The sequence below is a fragment of the Phocoena phocoena genome, chromosome 10, assembly GCF_963924675.1.
Source record: "Phocoena phocoena chromosome 10, mPhoPho1.1, whole genome shotgun sequence".
NCBI lineage: Eukaryota > Metazoa > Chordata > Mammalia > Artiodactyla > Phocoenidae > Phocoena > Phocoena phocoena.
Window position 1 is genome coordinate 98,287,062 of NC_089228.1, and position 13,576 is coordinate 98,300,637.

Here is a 13,576-nt window from a genome sequence, read left to right on the forward strand (position 1 = left end):
TAGATGCTTCTCTTTCACAAGGATGAAAAGGAAAAATTTTTGTCTTGAAACCCTGTTTTCCTCCTTGTGCAATTGTGAAATATGTGGATTTTTCTGATGTGGGTTTTCTCAAATGCAAACATTTCTGAACAAGTTAATTTTGAGTAGTCCTTTTAGGAGAAGAATAACTTGAGGTTGGGAAGAGAAAAGAAAGATAAAGTAGATAAAGTAGATATTGGAACAGAAAAGTGGTTTTGCAATGCAGACTTAGAGATTAGAGGAAACAAGTAAAGTCCTGATCATTTCCCTCCGGTGTCTGTTGGAGGAAGGAAACTGCCACAGTCAGAGAGGCTGGCAGAGCCAGGGTGTGTGCCTCAGCCATGACCTCGTGTGTTACTAGGGGTAGAACTCAGGCTAATAACCCTAAGCTTTAAGGAGGAGACTGGAAGTTGTTCTGATTCAGCCCCCAGAGTGGGTGTGAAAGAATGTAAGATGGAAAATTATGCAAGGAAGGTAGCCTTTAACTTTTTTCTAGAAGACCTTTTCTATCAATCCCTCACTTTCCTGAATACTTCATTTCCTGTGTCATTGATTATTTCTACCAAGCATTTTATTATTAACATTTAAACATAGAGAAAAGTTGAAAAAATTGAGTATTGAGCACCCTTATATTCACCACGAGATTCTACCATCTGATCATTTATTTTTGAACTTAAAATATTGTTTCTTGAAGGTAGTAAATACTTGCTAGTAACTGAATATTTGCTCATTTTATTCCAGCATGAATATTAGACACACAGTGTTATTTGGAAGAAGAAATTAAAGAAATGATAAGATAAAACAAAGAAACTAATAAATATATAGAGCAATGACATTGTATGTAAACCTGTCAATTCAAAAAATGCATTTTTTTGGTAATGAAACCAAACAAAAACAAATGGAAGTTTTAGAAAAATTGAATTCATTGTTGACCTTTTGGATTTTGCAAATTATATCCTTGTTCTAGAGAAATAAGTAGCTGTGTGTGTAATATTTTCAACAGTTTCAATAACAGGTCTATCTTTTAATAGGTAATTAAACTTCCTCTACATTTGGATGATCAAGAAAACCATGAAAGGTGTATTCAGCTTCCCCCTGAATTTCCAGTTTGTTTAATGGCTGAAGCAGAGAAAGCAGAATCAGGTGTCGATAACACAGCTGGCCTTTCAGAGAAAGAAACAGAGAAAAACATTTGTGCCTCAAGGGGTGATGAAGCTAAATCCTCATCACTCTCATCTCAAGGTTAGTTCTCATTTTATCAGCATTCTATTACTAATATTTCAAGTTTTGTTATATTATATAAAACTGGAAAAGAAGTAGTATTAGTGTATTTCTTTCTGTACCTTGCCATTTAAAGAGAATGTAATCATAGACAAGAATACTAGTTTTCATATTGCATAATTATAAATTACATAATAAAATAGAAAATTCCTTGAAACACATTACTTGTTGCTCTAAAATTCTTTCTTGCCTGCTCAATGAAAGAGAGTTGTTTTCAGAATAAAGTTCTCAAATAATATAATTTATTTTATAAGACTTTGTTTTCAAAGATTGGTTTAATCAAGCACTAAATAAGCAAATAACATTGTTTGAAATATTCAATGTACAAAAGTTTCAATTTACAGAAGAGATACATTAGAGATTATTATTTTTTGTAAAGAATTATTCCCTTTACCCAAAGGGAATAACTCCCTTTCCTAGGTATGTAATTATAAACAATATAGAATGTATTTTCTATGTTTATAAAGTTTATGTAAATATATCATACCTTACGTCTACTTTTGGAACTTTATATTTTCTCAATATTATCTTTGATTTACATACACATACAAATACACACAAACACATATATGTATTTCTGGTTTATTGATTTTATTTCTGTATAGAACTTCTCTACATGATTGTAACAAAATTTGTTAATTCTTATTGTTTATGTTGTTATCAGTTTCACTCTATTGCAAACGAGGCTATAGTGATTATTCTTGGACATGTCCTCCTGTGCTCACAGGTGTGACTTTCACTACAGTATATCTGCAGGGAAAGGAATCACTGAGTCAGGGCACACACATCCAAAGTTTACAGCATAGTGACACACTGCCATCCAGCTGTATCAATTTCTAACCCAATAGCTGTGTAGCAGAGTCTCTTTGACTCACATCTTATCAATCCTTGTTATTGTCAGTTTTGTCAATTCAGTTGGAATGAAATGATATTTGTGTTTTCATTAGAATTTCCTTGAATACAAGAAAGGTTTTCATATATTTCTGTTGACCATTTGGATTTTATCTTCTGTGACAATTACCTGTTCCTATATTTGGTCCACTTTTTCTTTGGGTTATTACGTATTTTTCTTATTGATCTGTACGAGTTCTGGTGCCTTTTTTTTTTTTAGGTGTGGTGAATGGTAGGAAAGTCTTGATTTCTGATTCAATTTTTGATTTTTAATGATTATTCAATCACTTTATTATTAATTTAATTCTAATTGGATTAACTTAGTCTAAAACTGATGGGATTAGCATTGTCATATTATTGTATTACCTTTTAAAATGCATTCCCTTCTGTTACAGTTTTGTTGGATAGGCAATACATTTAAATTGTTCGAAATAAAATCTGTCTCCCCTTGCTGCCCTCCCAGCAAACTATTGTTCTCCTTGGAGGAATCAGTGCTTTTCATGTATTATTCGAGAGATATTTTACATATCTATAAGAAAACATATAAGAATACTATCATAATTTTAAAATAACACTGAATCTATAGTTATATTCTTCTTTTCATTCCTAATATTGATTAAGACATACGTTTTTATTCATTTTTAAAAATATACAATTGCTCATTTGCCTCCTTTAAGACTCTTGATTGATTTTTTGTTTACTCTACATTTATATTCTTAGCCTTATTATTTGTTTACTCATTTTCTTCATATTTTCTTTGGGGTTACTTTTTAAATCTCCTTGATTTGAAAGCTTAACACATTTATCTTCAGTTTTTATTTATCTGATGTGTGAAATCTCCAATTATGACTGGATCTGTCCGTTTCTCCCTGTAATTCTGCCAGATCTGGCTTTATGTATTTTAAATCTGTTTTAAGTGCATTCAAGTTTATGATTGTTACACTTTTTATGATGTTCTCATTTCTTTTATATAGATGTAGTCTCTCTGTATGTCTATTAATGCTTTTGGATTTACAATCTAGTTCTTCTGATATTAATTCTACCATCTGATTTTTTGATAAATATTTTCACAGCATGTATTATATTTTTACACTTTATTTTAAAAATTTAAAATTCTCCTGTGGTGCCCTTTTGGATATATCTGTTTTAGCAGTATAAATCTGAATTTTATTTTTGTACTCGAGACAAGTAGATATGTGTCTTTTAATAGGTAAGTTTAGGTTTTTTGGTAATTATTCTTATTACTGTTCTATTTGTACTTGATAACACTTTATTTTGCATTTTATGTTTACCTTCCTATTTCTTTGCCTTTAAAGAATACGTTCTTTTTTGAATTTCTCTTTAACTCAAAATAATTATTTTATTTTTCCTATACTTTTGTTTTTATTCATTTATTTATTTTTCGGCTGCATTGGGTCTTCGTTGCTGCACACGGGCGTTCTCTAGTTGCGGCAAGCGGGGGTTACTGTTCGTTGCCGTGTATGGGCTTCTCATTGTGGTGGCTTCTCTTATTGCAGAACATGGGCTCTAGGTGCGTGGGCTTCAGTAGTTGTGGCACACGGGCTCAGTAGTTGTGGCTCACAGTCTAGAAAGCAGGCTCAGTAGTTGTGGTGCGCAGGCTTAGTTGCTCCACAGCATGTGGGATCTTCCCAGACCAGGGCTCGAACCCATGGCCCCTGTATTGGCAGGCAGATTCTTAACCACTGCGCCACCTGGAAAGTCCCTCCTGTACTGTTTTTAATCTATAAATTTTATTGTTATTTTAGCTATTATCCTTAATTTTCTTATCTACATATTTAAGTATAAATTACCTTTAAAACTCTAACTTTATTCAATACTTCATTTCTATTCTGAGTGTGACAAGGATTTTTAGTGTGCTTTAGCTACTCATTAAACACCTCTGTGTACTTTTATGTTATTGTTGGCTATGCCTTCGGTTTCACTTTTTTGTTAAACAGAGAATCTAGGGTTTTTGTTTTTTTTTTTACTTTCAATATAAAATTAATTTACTGACACATTTGACAGTATCTGTGCTTTATAATATTTTAATGTAACACGTCTTCAGTCTGGTTCCATTTTTCTTCTTGTTGAAATAAATCTTTAGTAATTCATTTAGAGTTTGGATCTGTGAGTGGTAAACTCTCTTAGTCATCACATGTCTGCAAAAGTCTATTTTTCCTTACTTTTGGTAGATCATTTTTCCATGTATAAAATTCTAGGATGCTAATAATGTTCCCTCACTGTTTTCCTCACTGTCTTCTTGGGTCTAGTGTGGCTGATGAGAAATCAGCATTAAATGGATAGCCACGGATGGATCTTAGGAAGGCGAGTGATGTATTTCACTTTCTATTCTAGGCAGGTAATTTTTAGGAGGCTTTATTTGAGAAAGGCATGACTAGAAACAGATCAGTTAGGAAAAGTTTAGAGCAGTCCAGGCAACAGATAAGGGTCTGAATTAGGGCAGAGATAGTAAAGTTGGAGAAGAGAGTGCATATTTTTAAAGTATTAAAGAGGTGGAATAGAATGACCATAGGACTAAGAATAAGAATATTCCTGTTAATTGGATATGGATGGCGCAGGAGAATTAGGGATGATTCCTAATTTTTTAGCATGAGTAGATATGGATATCAACCAGCAAATAACAGGAAATAAAGGGGGAAGGACAAGATTAGAAGAAAAACCATGAGCCTGATTTGGGACCTACTGAGTTTGAGATTCCTATATTATACCCAAGTAGAAACGTTCAGGTGATCTTTGGAAAAAAGCATGGGAAGCTCAGGAGAGAGGTGGAAGTTGGGAAGGAGAATATGTCCATTAGAGAGGCATAAATACCTAGACTCTAGCTGAGACTGGTATGTGGTAGATTTCAACCTGGGAGAGTATGTAGAATGATGAAAGTGTTGGAATGAGGGCATAGCTCAGGAAAACAGCCATGTTTCAGAAGGGTGCTGGATCCCTACTATAATCAGACCCAAAGCCTGTACTATATGACTTCTTAGGTGACATTCATCTTCCTTGTCTCGTTCTACCTATCTGCTGGGCAGCACAGAGCTTCATATTCAATTTCCAGCGATAAACGTTTCTTAAGTTGTGCCTGGAGTTTTCCAAATCCCTTGGAGAATTTTTGCCTTGTTGGGCCAAGTAAAACTCTACTGATTGCTAAGTTCAATTTCTAGAACCCCACTTCCTTCCATAACAGGCAAGTCCAGCGCAAGCCCTGGGCTTCCGTATTCACACCTGTCCTGTTTCCCTATGAGTAAAACCATTATCACCAGCCAATGATTACTGAGACACCACCACCTCCAGAGAACTCAGTGTCATTTTATAGTGTCATGTATACCTGGAAATGTTATACTGAAATTTTATACACAGAATTCATATATGTTGAATTATGTCACTGGCTTTAAACAAATATTTGTGAAACTGAATTAGAAATGATATATATATATTGGCACTAGGTAATAATTGCCAACACTATAAGGCAACTTGATTAAAGTATATTGCTTCTCACACCTGAGAACTTCGATTTGCTTTACTCATAGCCTGAGAAGGTAGGGGGTGACCGAAGTCATGGTCTAGGTTTAGAGAATAATGGGTAGAGTTTGCTGTCCTCAACACGCACAGCTTTGAGCTGACTGTAAGCATTCTGTGTTGGGTTTTAATAGGTTTAAGGCTTTGGCTTTTTTATTTTAAATGCAAATATCCCAGGTGGCTAACAATGGGTATGCCGTTGTCAATATTCTCAATGTGGATATGGGGAAGGTGGAGGGGGGGAATCTAAGGCACTGACAATCTAAGAAAGAGTAGAGAGTGCCATAAAAGGGCAGAGAAGGAAACAGAGAAGTGAAGGGCAGATTTAGCCTCATTCCAAAATGCTTAGTGAAGCTGCTCTGTCGAGGACATTCGTGGACATTGTGATTAAGTCTTACTCAGTCCTGTCTTCAGAAGAAAGACTTTTACCCACCTCTTGTCTACATCAAGTCAGATTAGTCAGGCCTTCCAACAGGAGGGCTTGGGATGCCCTCATTCTATGAAAATAAATTAATTTAACAACAGCACATGATCTGTGTAACCTGGGAATCTGAGATGTAGAAGGAGAAGTGGTTGATGATCACCTTCCTGAGATAGAATTAATAAGTCAAGACATATAAAAGAAAAGATTATAAAAAAGATAGAAAACTGCAGTTAATTTTTTGTTTAAATATCAAGTTCAAATATCCAGTCAACTCTAAAGCCACTATTTGGGACACTGAAAAAAGTGCATATGTAATGTGGGTTTCTTTGTTTGCTTCCTTCCTTCCTCCCTCCCTCCCTCCATCTCTTCCTTCCTTCCTTCCTTCCTTCCTTCCTCCCTCCCTCCCTCCCTCCCTCCCTCCCTCCCTCCCTCCCTCCCTCCCTCCCTTCCTTCCTTCCTTCCTTCCTTCCTTCCTTCCCCCTAATGTTTTAGGATTAAATATGAAGGTAAAAATCTTATTTTAGAATTTTTAACTTTTGAGAAAGCAGGTTCTGGTTTAACAGTAATAATATTTCAGTGATACTGACATTTTAACCTAGTTTTAGGATCCTGAGCAGAAGGTTAGAAGCAATTACTCTTAGACCATTTTTCACTAGATCATTTTTGCTTTCCAGTATTTCCTCAGGGTACTGTGCCTATATTTTCCATATCTACTGCCCTGTGCTCTGGACTTGGCAAAAAGTCTGCCCCCAGTTCCCTTAAAAGGAGGACAGGTGATACTCCAAGAAACATGAATACTGACACACTCGATAGGGGAACACTGTATACCAGGAGAGGAAGAATCTTTTATGCTTTAGGAAAAGGCTTTGGAAAAGGCTGATTATCATTTGCTGTGCTCTGAGCTCAGAGACCAATATGAGCCTCACATTTCGAAGACTACACAGGGAGCTTCTGCCCTTGCTCTGAACAGATGAGTTTAAAAAAACATAAAAATCTCTGCAAATGCCTGTCTCTGCTACATTGCATATATTTATTTATTTTTCTTGGAGGCTTCCTAGACATAGTATTAGCAGTTAATATCCCCCATGGGTTTGTTTTCTAATATATCAGCGCTGTGGTACAGTATGCTGTTTCTGCCACTGATATGTTGCTCAGAGATTTAATAATGGATAAACAAACACAACATGTGGTAATTCATTTCAAATTAAAAGTTTATTAAACTCTGGCTTGATGGCTTTCTGGCTATTTACAAATAAAGGAGTGAACCTTAGGGAAGGGGTGAGCACGTGATGTGTTCACGGCTGCAAAGTTTCTATCTGAAAAATATATTTATGATATCCACAAGCTGTCCCACATTAACAGGCTCCATATGTAACCCGATGAATCCGCTAGAGTCCCCACATCATGACAAAGTGACTTTAATGTTCACTTACCAGCACATGTATGCATGCATACATGCACACACACACACACACATTAAGATGATTCTGAATTTAATCCCATGGTTGCAAATAGATGAATGCCTGAGGCCAGAAAATATTATTTATGAAAAATGAAAGGCCGGAATAAAAAGACCCATGATGTAACTTTGGAGTTATCACTATCTTTTAGGGTGTTTTAGGTTTTAGGGGGCAGACTAGGGAAATATTTGTTCTGCTTGACAATTTTGTTTTGTATGTGCCTACGTTGCGTGAACAATTGTCTCTGGCAAGGTCTATAAGTGTTTTGTGATGCAGAATTCAATTCAGGAGAGTTTTATTGTGTAACCACCGTCAGCAGAACACACTGCTAAATGCTGTGCAGTTGTAAACCAAAAAAACGTGCAATCCTCAACCTCCAGGGGCTCATGGGAGCACAGGCCTACTCCACCGCTAAGATAATGTATATGTATCCAGGTTGACTAGATGGTGGGAGAGCCTGCCAGCACTCTATTTACCTGCAGGACCAGCAAGTCTTCTGGGAGACTTCCCACTTGGAGAAGTGAAGCAGATGCAATTGGCTGAATAATGAAGATTTTGTTGTTGGGGGAGAGGGGCAATGGTGGGAAATGTATGCTCTCTGTCGATCAGATTTGTTCCCCATCTCAGTCATCTCAGGGTGGGATTCCCAGGGAGAGGGGAACTGCATGGAAACACTTGCCAACCTGCTAAAAGAACTTTTTCACTGAAATTCAGCAAGAACTGGAAGTATATATATTTGGAAGTATATATATATATATATTATGGTACATACTATCCCATGAGAAAATGAGGCATACTGTGTACATGTACTGTGTTCTATATACTACCTCTGTAATTCAAGGTGTTACAGAGGCCACTGTGGGATGAGATAGGTGAGGAGATCATGAGCTCAGGTGAGCTTATAGGCATCTGGAAACAAATGGGTAAGCTTTTGAGGGCAGTTGAAATTTGCCTGAACTTCTTTTTAATACAACCCCATTTAAATCTTGTATTGGTATAATTGGGGGAAATATGTGTTAACCTCGTATTTCTTTGAGGTAAAAGAAAAGACATGAGAAAAATTAAGAGGTCAGAATGGTACAAAGTATATTTGAAGAACTGTAAGGAACCACTGGATTTCAGCAAACGCATGGGGATTGTTTTCACAGTTGCTGTAGGTTTTGGCTCGAGGACAAAATAAGGATGCAGAAATAAGGCTCTGTGACCTGGAAAGGCTGAGCCACCCAAGTGTAGAAAAGCACCTACTTCGAGAAAGCACAAGACAATTCCGGCACTCATTTCTTATCTAACATTATTTTTAGAAATTGGGATCAAGTTTTATTGTTTGCATATGGGTCAGTGATAATAGGGGTCAAGTATATGCTCTCTGGGACTCCTATAAGACTAGTACCATGTATCCAGGAAGTCCAATTCAAAGGACCTTTAAAATAACGTACTTCAACTCTGGTATCTGATGATCTCCTGCTTCAGGCTGTGATCCTGTGTGGGTGCTCTACACTAGCCATGTTTCTTTGTCTTTAGGTCACTCATCCATCTTTGGAAGTATACTTCTTTGGAAGTATAGATAGTGGATGAGGCAATGGCCTCCTTTTTACTAGAGCTTTCTCATCAATGCTTCTAACGAGTCACTATAGCTTATTGCATTATGTGTCACATATGTTGAAACCAATGAATATTATGTGAGCTTTTCAGTACAAAAATAGACCACCCAAACCTAACTGACTTAAAAAAAAGTTAAGTCCCACTCAAAATCAACCAAAATGTTAATAAATTCTAAAAGAAGTCTATTCATACTTAAATATAGTTTTGCCTATATCTGTGATTCGACAAACCTGGTAAAACAATGCTTCTTCACTTTGCCTGTACATTGACTCTTCTGTAGAGTTTTGAACAAATAGTCATGTCTGGGCTCTGCCCCAGAACAAACGTATCAAATTATCTAGGGGTAAAGCCTGGACATCATTATTCTTTTTTTTTTTGAAGGGGTGCATAGAAGTTTGTTGTCTTCAGTTTCTTACACTATATGTAAAATGGTATAATATAATTTGAAGGTAGTCTGTGACATATTAAAGATATATATTGTAAATTCTAGAACAATTATCAAAAGTTGAAAGAAAGTGGTATAGTTGAATAATCCAGTAGGGTACATAAAATATTGTTCTAGAAATTTTCGATTAACAACAACAACAGCAGCAGCAGCAGGAAAGGGGTGAAAATCAGATGGAACAAATAGTAAACAAATAGCAAGATAGATTTAGACATAACTATATTGACAATTACACTAAATGCATATAATCGAAACACTAAGTAAAAGGCAGAGATGTCAGATTGGATAAACAAAGCAATTTACTTTAGAGACACAAATAGGTTAAAAGTAAAAGGATGAAAAACTGTGGTGTCCAACAAATAAGCAAAACAAACTTGGGGTGGCTATATTAGTATCAAATTGTAGAATGAGGAATATTACTAAGGATAAAGAGAGACATGATATAATGATATGTAGTTCAATTTCTCAAGAGAATATAACAACCTTAAATATGTAGGCACCCAATAACAATGTCATAATATATGAATACAGATAGACCTGAAAGGAAAATAATGGCAAATCTACCATCATGGTTGGAGAGATGCACATGCTATTCCAGAACTGAATAGAGAAAATACACAGTAAATCAGCAAAGATATAGAGAACTTGAACAACACTGTAAAGCAACATGACAGTTACAGAACATTCCACCCACAACAGCAGAAAACACATTTCCTCTGAGGTACACATGAAACATTACCAAGAGAGGCTATGTTCGGGGCCATAATAATGCTTCAATAAAATTAAAAAGATTGAAATCATACAAAGTATAAGCTGAGATAAAATAGTATTACATTAGAAGACAATAACAGAAAATTACCTGAAAAAGCCCCAAATATTTGGAAATTAAAAAAAAAATCCTTGCCAAAGAAGACATTAAAAAGGAAATTCAATAAATTTCAAATGAGAAACCATCAAGAAAATGAAAAGGCAACCTATAGAATGGGAGAAAAGTTTTGAAAATCATGTATCTAATAAGGGGTTACTCTCCAAAATACAAAGAGCTCATATAACTCAATAGCAAAAATCAAACAGTCTGATTTAAAACTGAGCATAGGAACTGAATAGAATTTTTTTTTCCAAAGAAGACATACAAAGGACCAACAAACAAATTCAAACAACTGAGAAAAAAATAAGTAAGTGAATAGTCTTATATCTATTAAATAAATTGAATTCATAGTCAAAAACCTTCCCACAGGAAGGAAACTTTAGGCCCAGATATATTCTTTTGTTAATTCTACCAAACATCTAAGAAGAAATAATACCAGTTCCACTTATATTCTTCCAGAAAATTGAAGAGGAAGGAATCAAAGAGGAACATTACAAATCATTTTTGATGTCAGCATTACCCTGAGAGTAAAACCAGAAAGACTTTAAAAAAAAACTAAAACTACAGAGCAATATCCCTCAGTAACATAGATTAAAATATCTTAACAGAACTTTAGCAAATTATACCCAGCAATGTATCAAAATTGTAACACACCATGATCAGGTGGAGATTATCCCAGGAATACAAGATTGGTTTGACAATCAGTGCAATAGACTGTATTTTATAAGATTTAAGAAGAAAAGCCTATGATAATATGAAAAAATGCAGAAAAAGAATTTCAAAAAATTCACAATGCTTTCTGATTTAAACTCTCAAGAAACTATAAATAGTAGGGAATTTCCTCAAACTAAGAGACATCTGGGTAAACCTCCAGCTGATATCATATTTATTGGTGAAAGATTGAAGATTTCCTCCAATATCAGAAATAATGCAATGTGTCTTATCTGTAACATCCTTTTAATGAACATTGCACTAGATGTTCTAGTCAGTTCAATAAGATAAGAAAAAGAAGTAAAGGTATATGGATTGGAAAGAAGAGGCAAAGCTGTTCTTATTTGCACACGACATGATTAACTACTAGGAAATCCTAAGAGACTTATAGAAAAATAGATTATAATTAATACAGTAATATTGACAATGTCACAGTTTACAAAGTTAGTATATCACATTATATCACATATAGTTTATAAATATATTTTTTCTAAATGATCGTGTATTGTGTACAGACATTATATGAAATCATGTAAGCTGGATTATTAATATAAGTTATCTAAGGTCACATATGGTTTGATGTTAGGGGGAAAGTGATCCAATTTTTTTAAAGGAAAGGGAAAAACAACTACAGAAAAACACTGGCAACAACCATAAAAACAACTAAAAAAACATGTATAAAAATATTCATTCATGTAATGAAATTATATAGTTGTGTATATGTAAAAAGCTGTCTATGTTCAGAAATTGAAATCCAATAATCTTTAAAAGAGTGACCTTAGTCTAGAGAATCTAGCAACAAATCTGGGCACATATGGAAATATAGTATACATGAATGGGTGGCATTTGGCTACAAGTAAGATACCTAACAATGGCTTAGACAGCAAGGACACATTATTTCATATTACAAGATACCAGAAGCCCATTAAGAAAATCCAGTGCTAGGCTCTGGCCAACTTCTTGAGCTTTTCTGGAATTACCTCTCATTGTCACTGCAGCTCTGAGCATCCTTATCATGCATAGATGTTAAGGTAGTCCTCACTGGGAAGGTCAGAGAGCCAGCCAAGCAGATATCCCAGGAAAACAAAAGAGCAGGTGCTATTTGACCCTAAAGGAAGTGTGGCCGGCATGTTCTGAGGAACATAAGAGGCTAATGTGCCTGTGACAGAGTGAGCCAGGGCGGGGCTGTAGAGGACAGGGTCAGACAGGCTCGGGGTTTGGGGTGGCCTCCAGAGCACTGTGTCAGCTGTGCTCCCCACCCTGCTCCCTAACCTCTACTGGGAGTGAGATGCTAAGCCTTAGGATGGTTTTGAACAGAGAAGGGACTTTATTTGACTTCAGGTTAACAGGTTTATTAATTGACGCCAATTGGGCTACTACTGCAGGAATCCTACTGAATGATAACAGTGCTTGAACTGGGGTGATAGCAAAAGAATATAAAGTCTGGGGTATTGTCGACAGAACCAAAGGACACCTTTATTCTTAATAAACTTCTCCTGGTGATTCTAACATGCAGCCAACGTTGAGAAACACTGATGTACAGCTGCAGATTGCTCTAATTTTCTTCAATTCCTTGAAATACAGCAGTTTCCACCGAGGATATTCCTTCATGCTGTTCCTTCTATCTGAAAGAGGCTTTAACTGCGACTAACTTTTCATCCTTCATAATCTAGCTTAAAACTTCCTTCTCAGGGAGGCCCTATCCAATGCCTCCATGACTTTCTCCAGTGTTCTTTCCCTTTATACCAGTTTTGCATTCATTTGTATGCCTCCCCATCTGGATTACAAGCCTCGTGAAGGTAAGACCCAAGTCTGTTTGTGCCACCACTGGCACAGAGCAATTTCTCCATAAAGATTTGTTGAATAAATAAGTGTGAATTAATGCACTCCTTAGGCAACTGTGGATTAGCCAAGCCAAGAAATACAAAGGAATTATTTTCATTTGACCGTCGCGCTATGGTAGAGGGAGAAGCAGTATGGTCTTGACGACAGAACACCAGCGTGAATCACAAGTTTACTACTTAATATTTGAAACCTCTGTGAGATACTTTCATCATGTGTGTAAAATAAGAATCGTAATAGCTGTATTTTCTACTTCCAGGCTTGTGGAGAGAATCAAATGAGATAATAAATGTTAAAGTGATGTCATTAATCTTTTAATTTGGTCTGATTATATTGTGTTACCTGAAACTGCTGTCTGTCACAAAGCAGGAATGCTGGAGTTCTGTCTAGTTTTGGTGTCTGAAGATAAGAAAGGGGGCAAGAGGTGGCCTAATTATGGTATAAGCTGTAGTCTTGCTGTAGATGGTACATTCTCATTAGGGACCTTGAAACGGCTGTCCACT

General features: G+C 35.8%; 1 protein-coding gene across 1 annotated transcript in view; it reads left to right on the forward strand.

The window, feature by feature from the left end:
- The window catches only part of LOC136129709 (uncharacterized), a gene marked incomplete at its 5' end in the record, with an annotated part of 268,536 nt that overhangs the window by 86,049 nt on the left and 168,911 nt on the right, over positions 1 to 13,576 (forward strand). Inside the window, one exon of the mRNA XM_065886016.1 lies at positions 1,050 to 1,260. Coding sequence (XP_065742088.1) covers positions 1,050 to 1,260 — 211 coding nt within the window. The remainder of the gene's footprint in view (positions 1 to 1,049; positions 1,261 to 13,576) is intronic.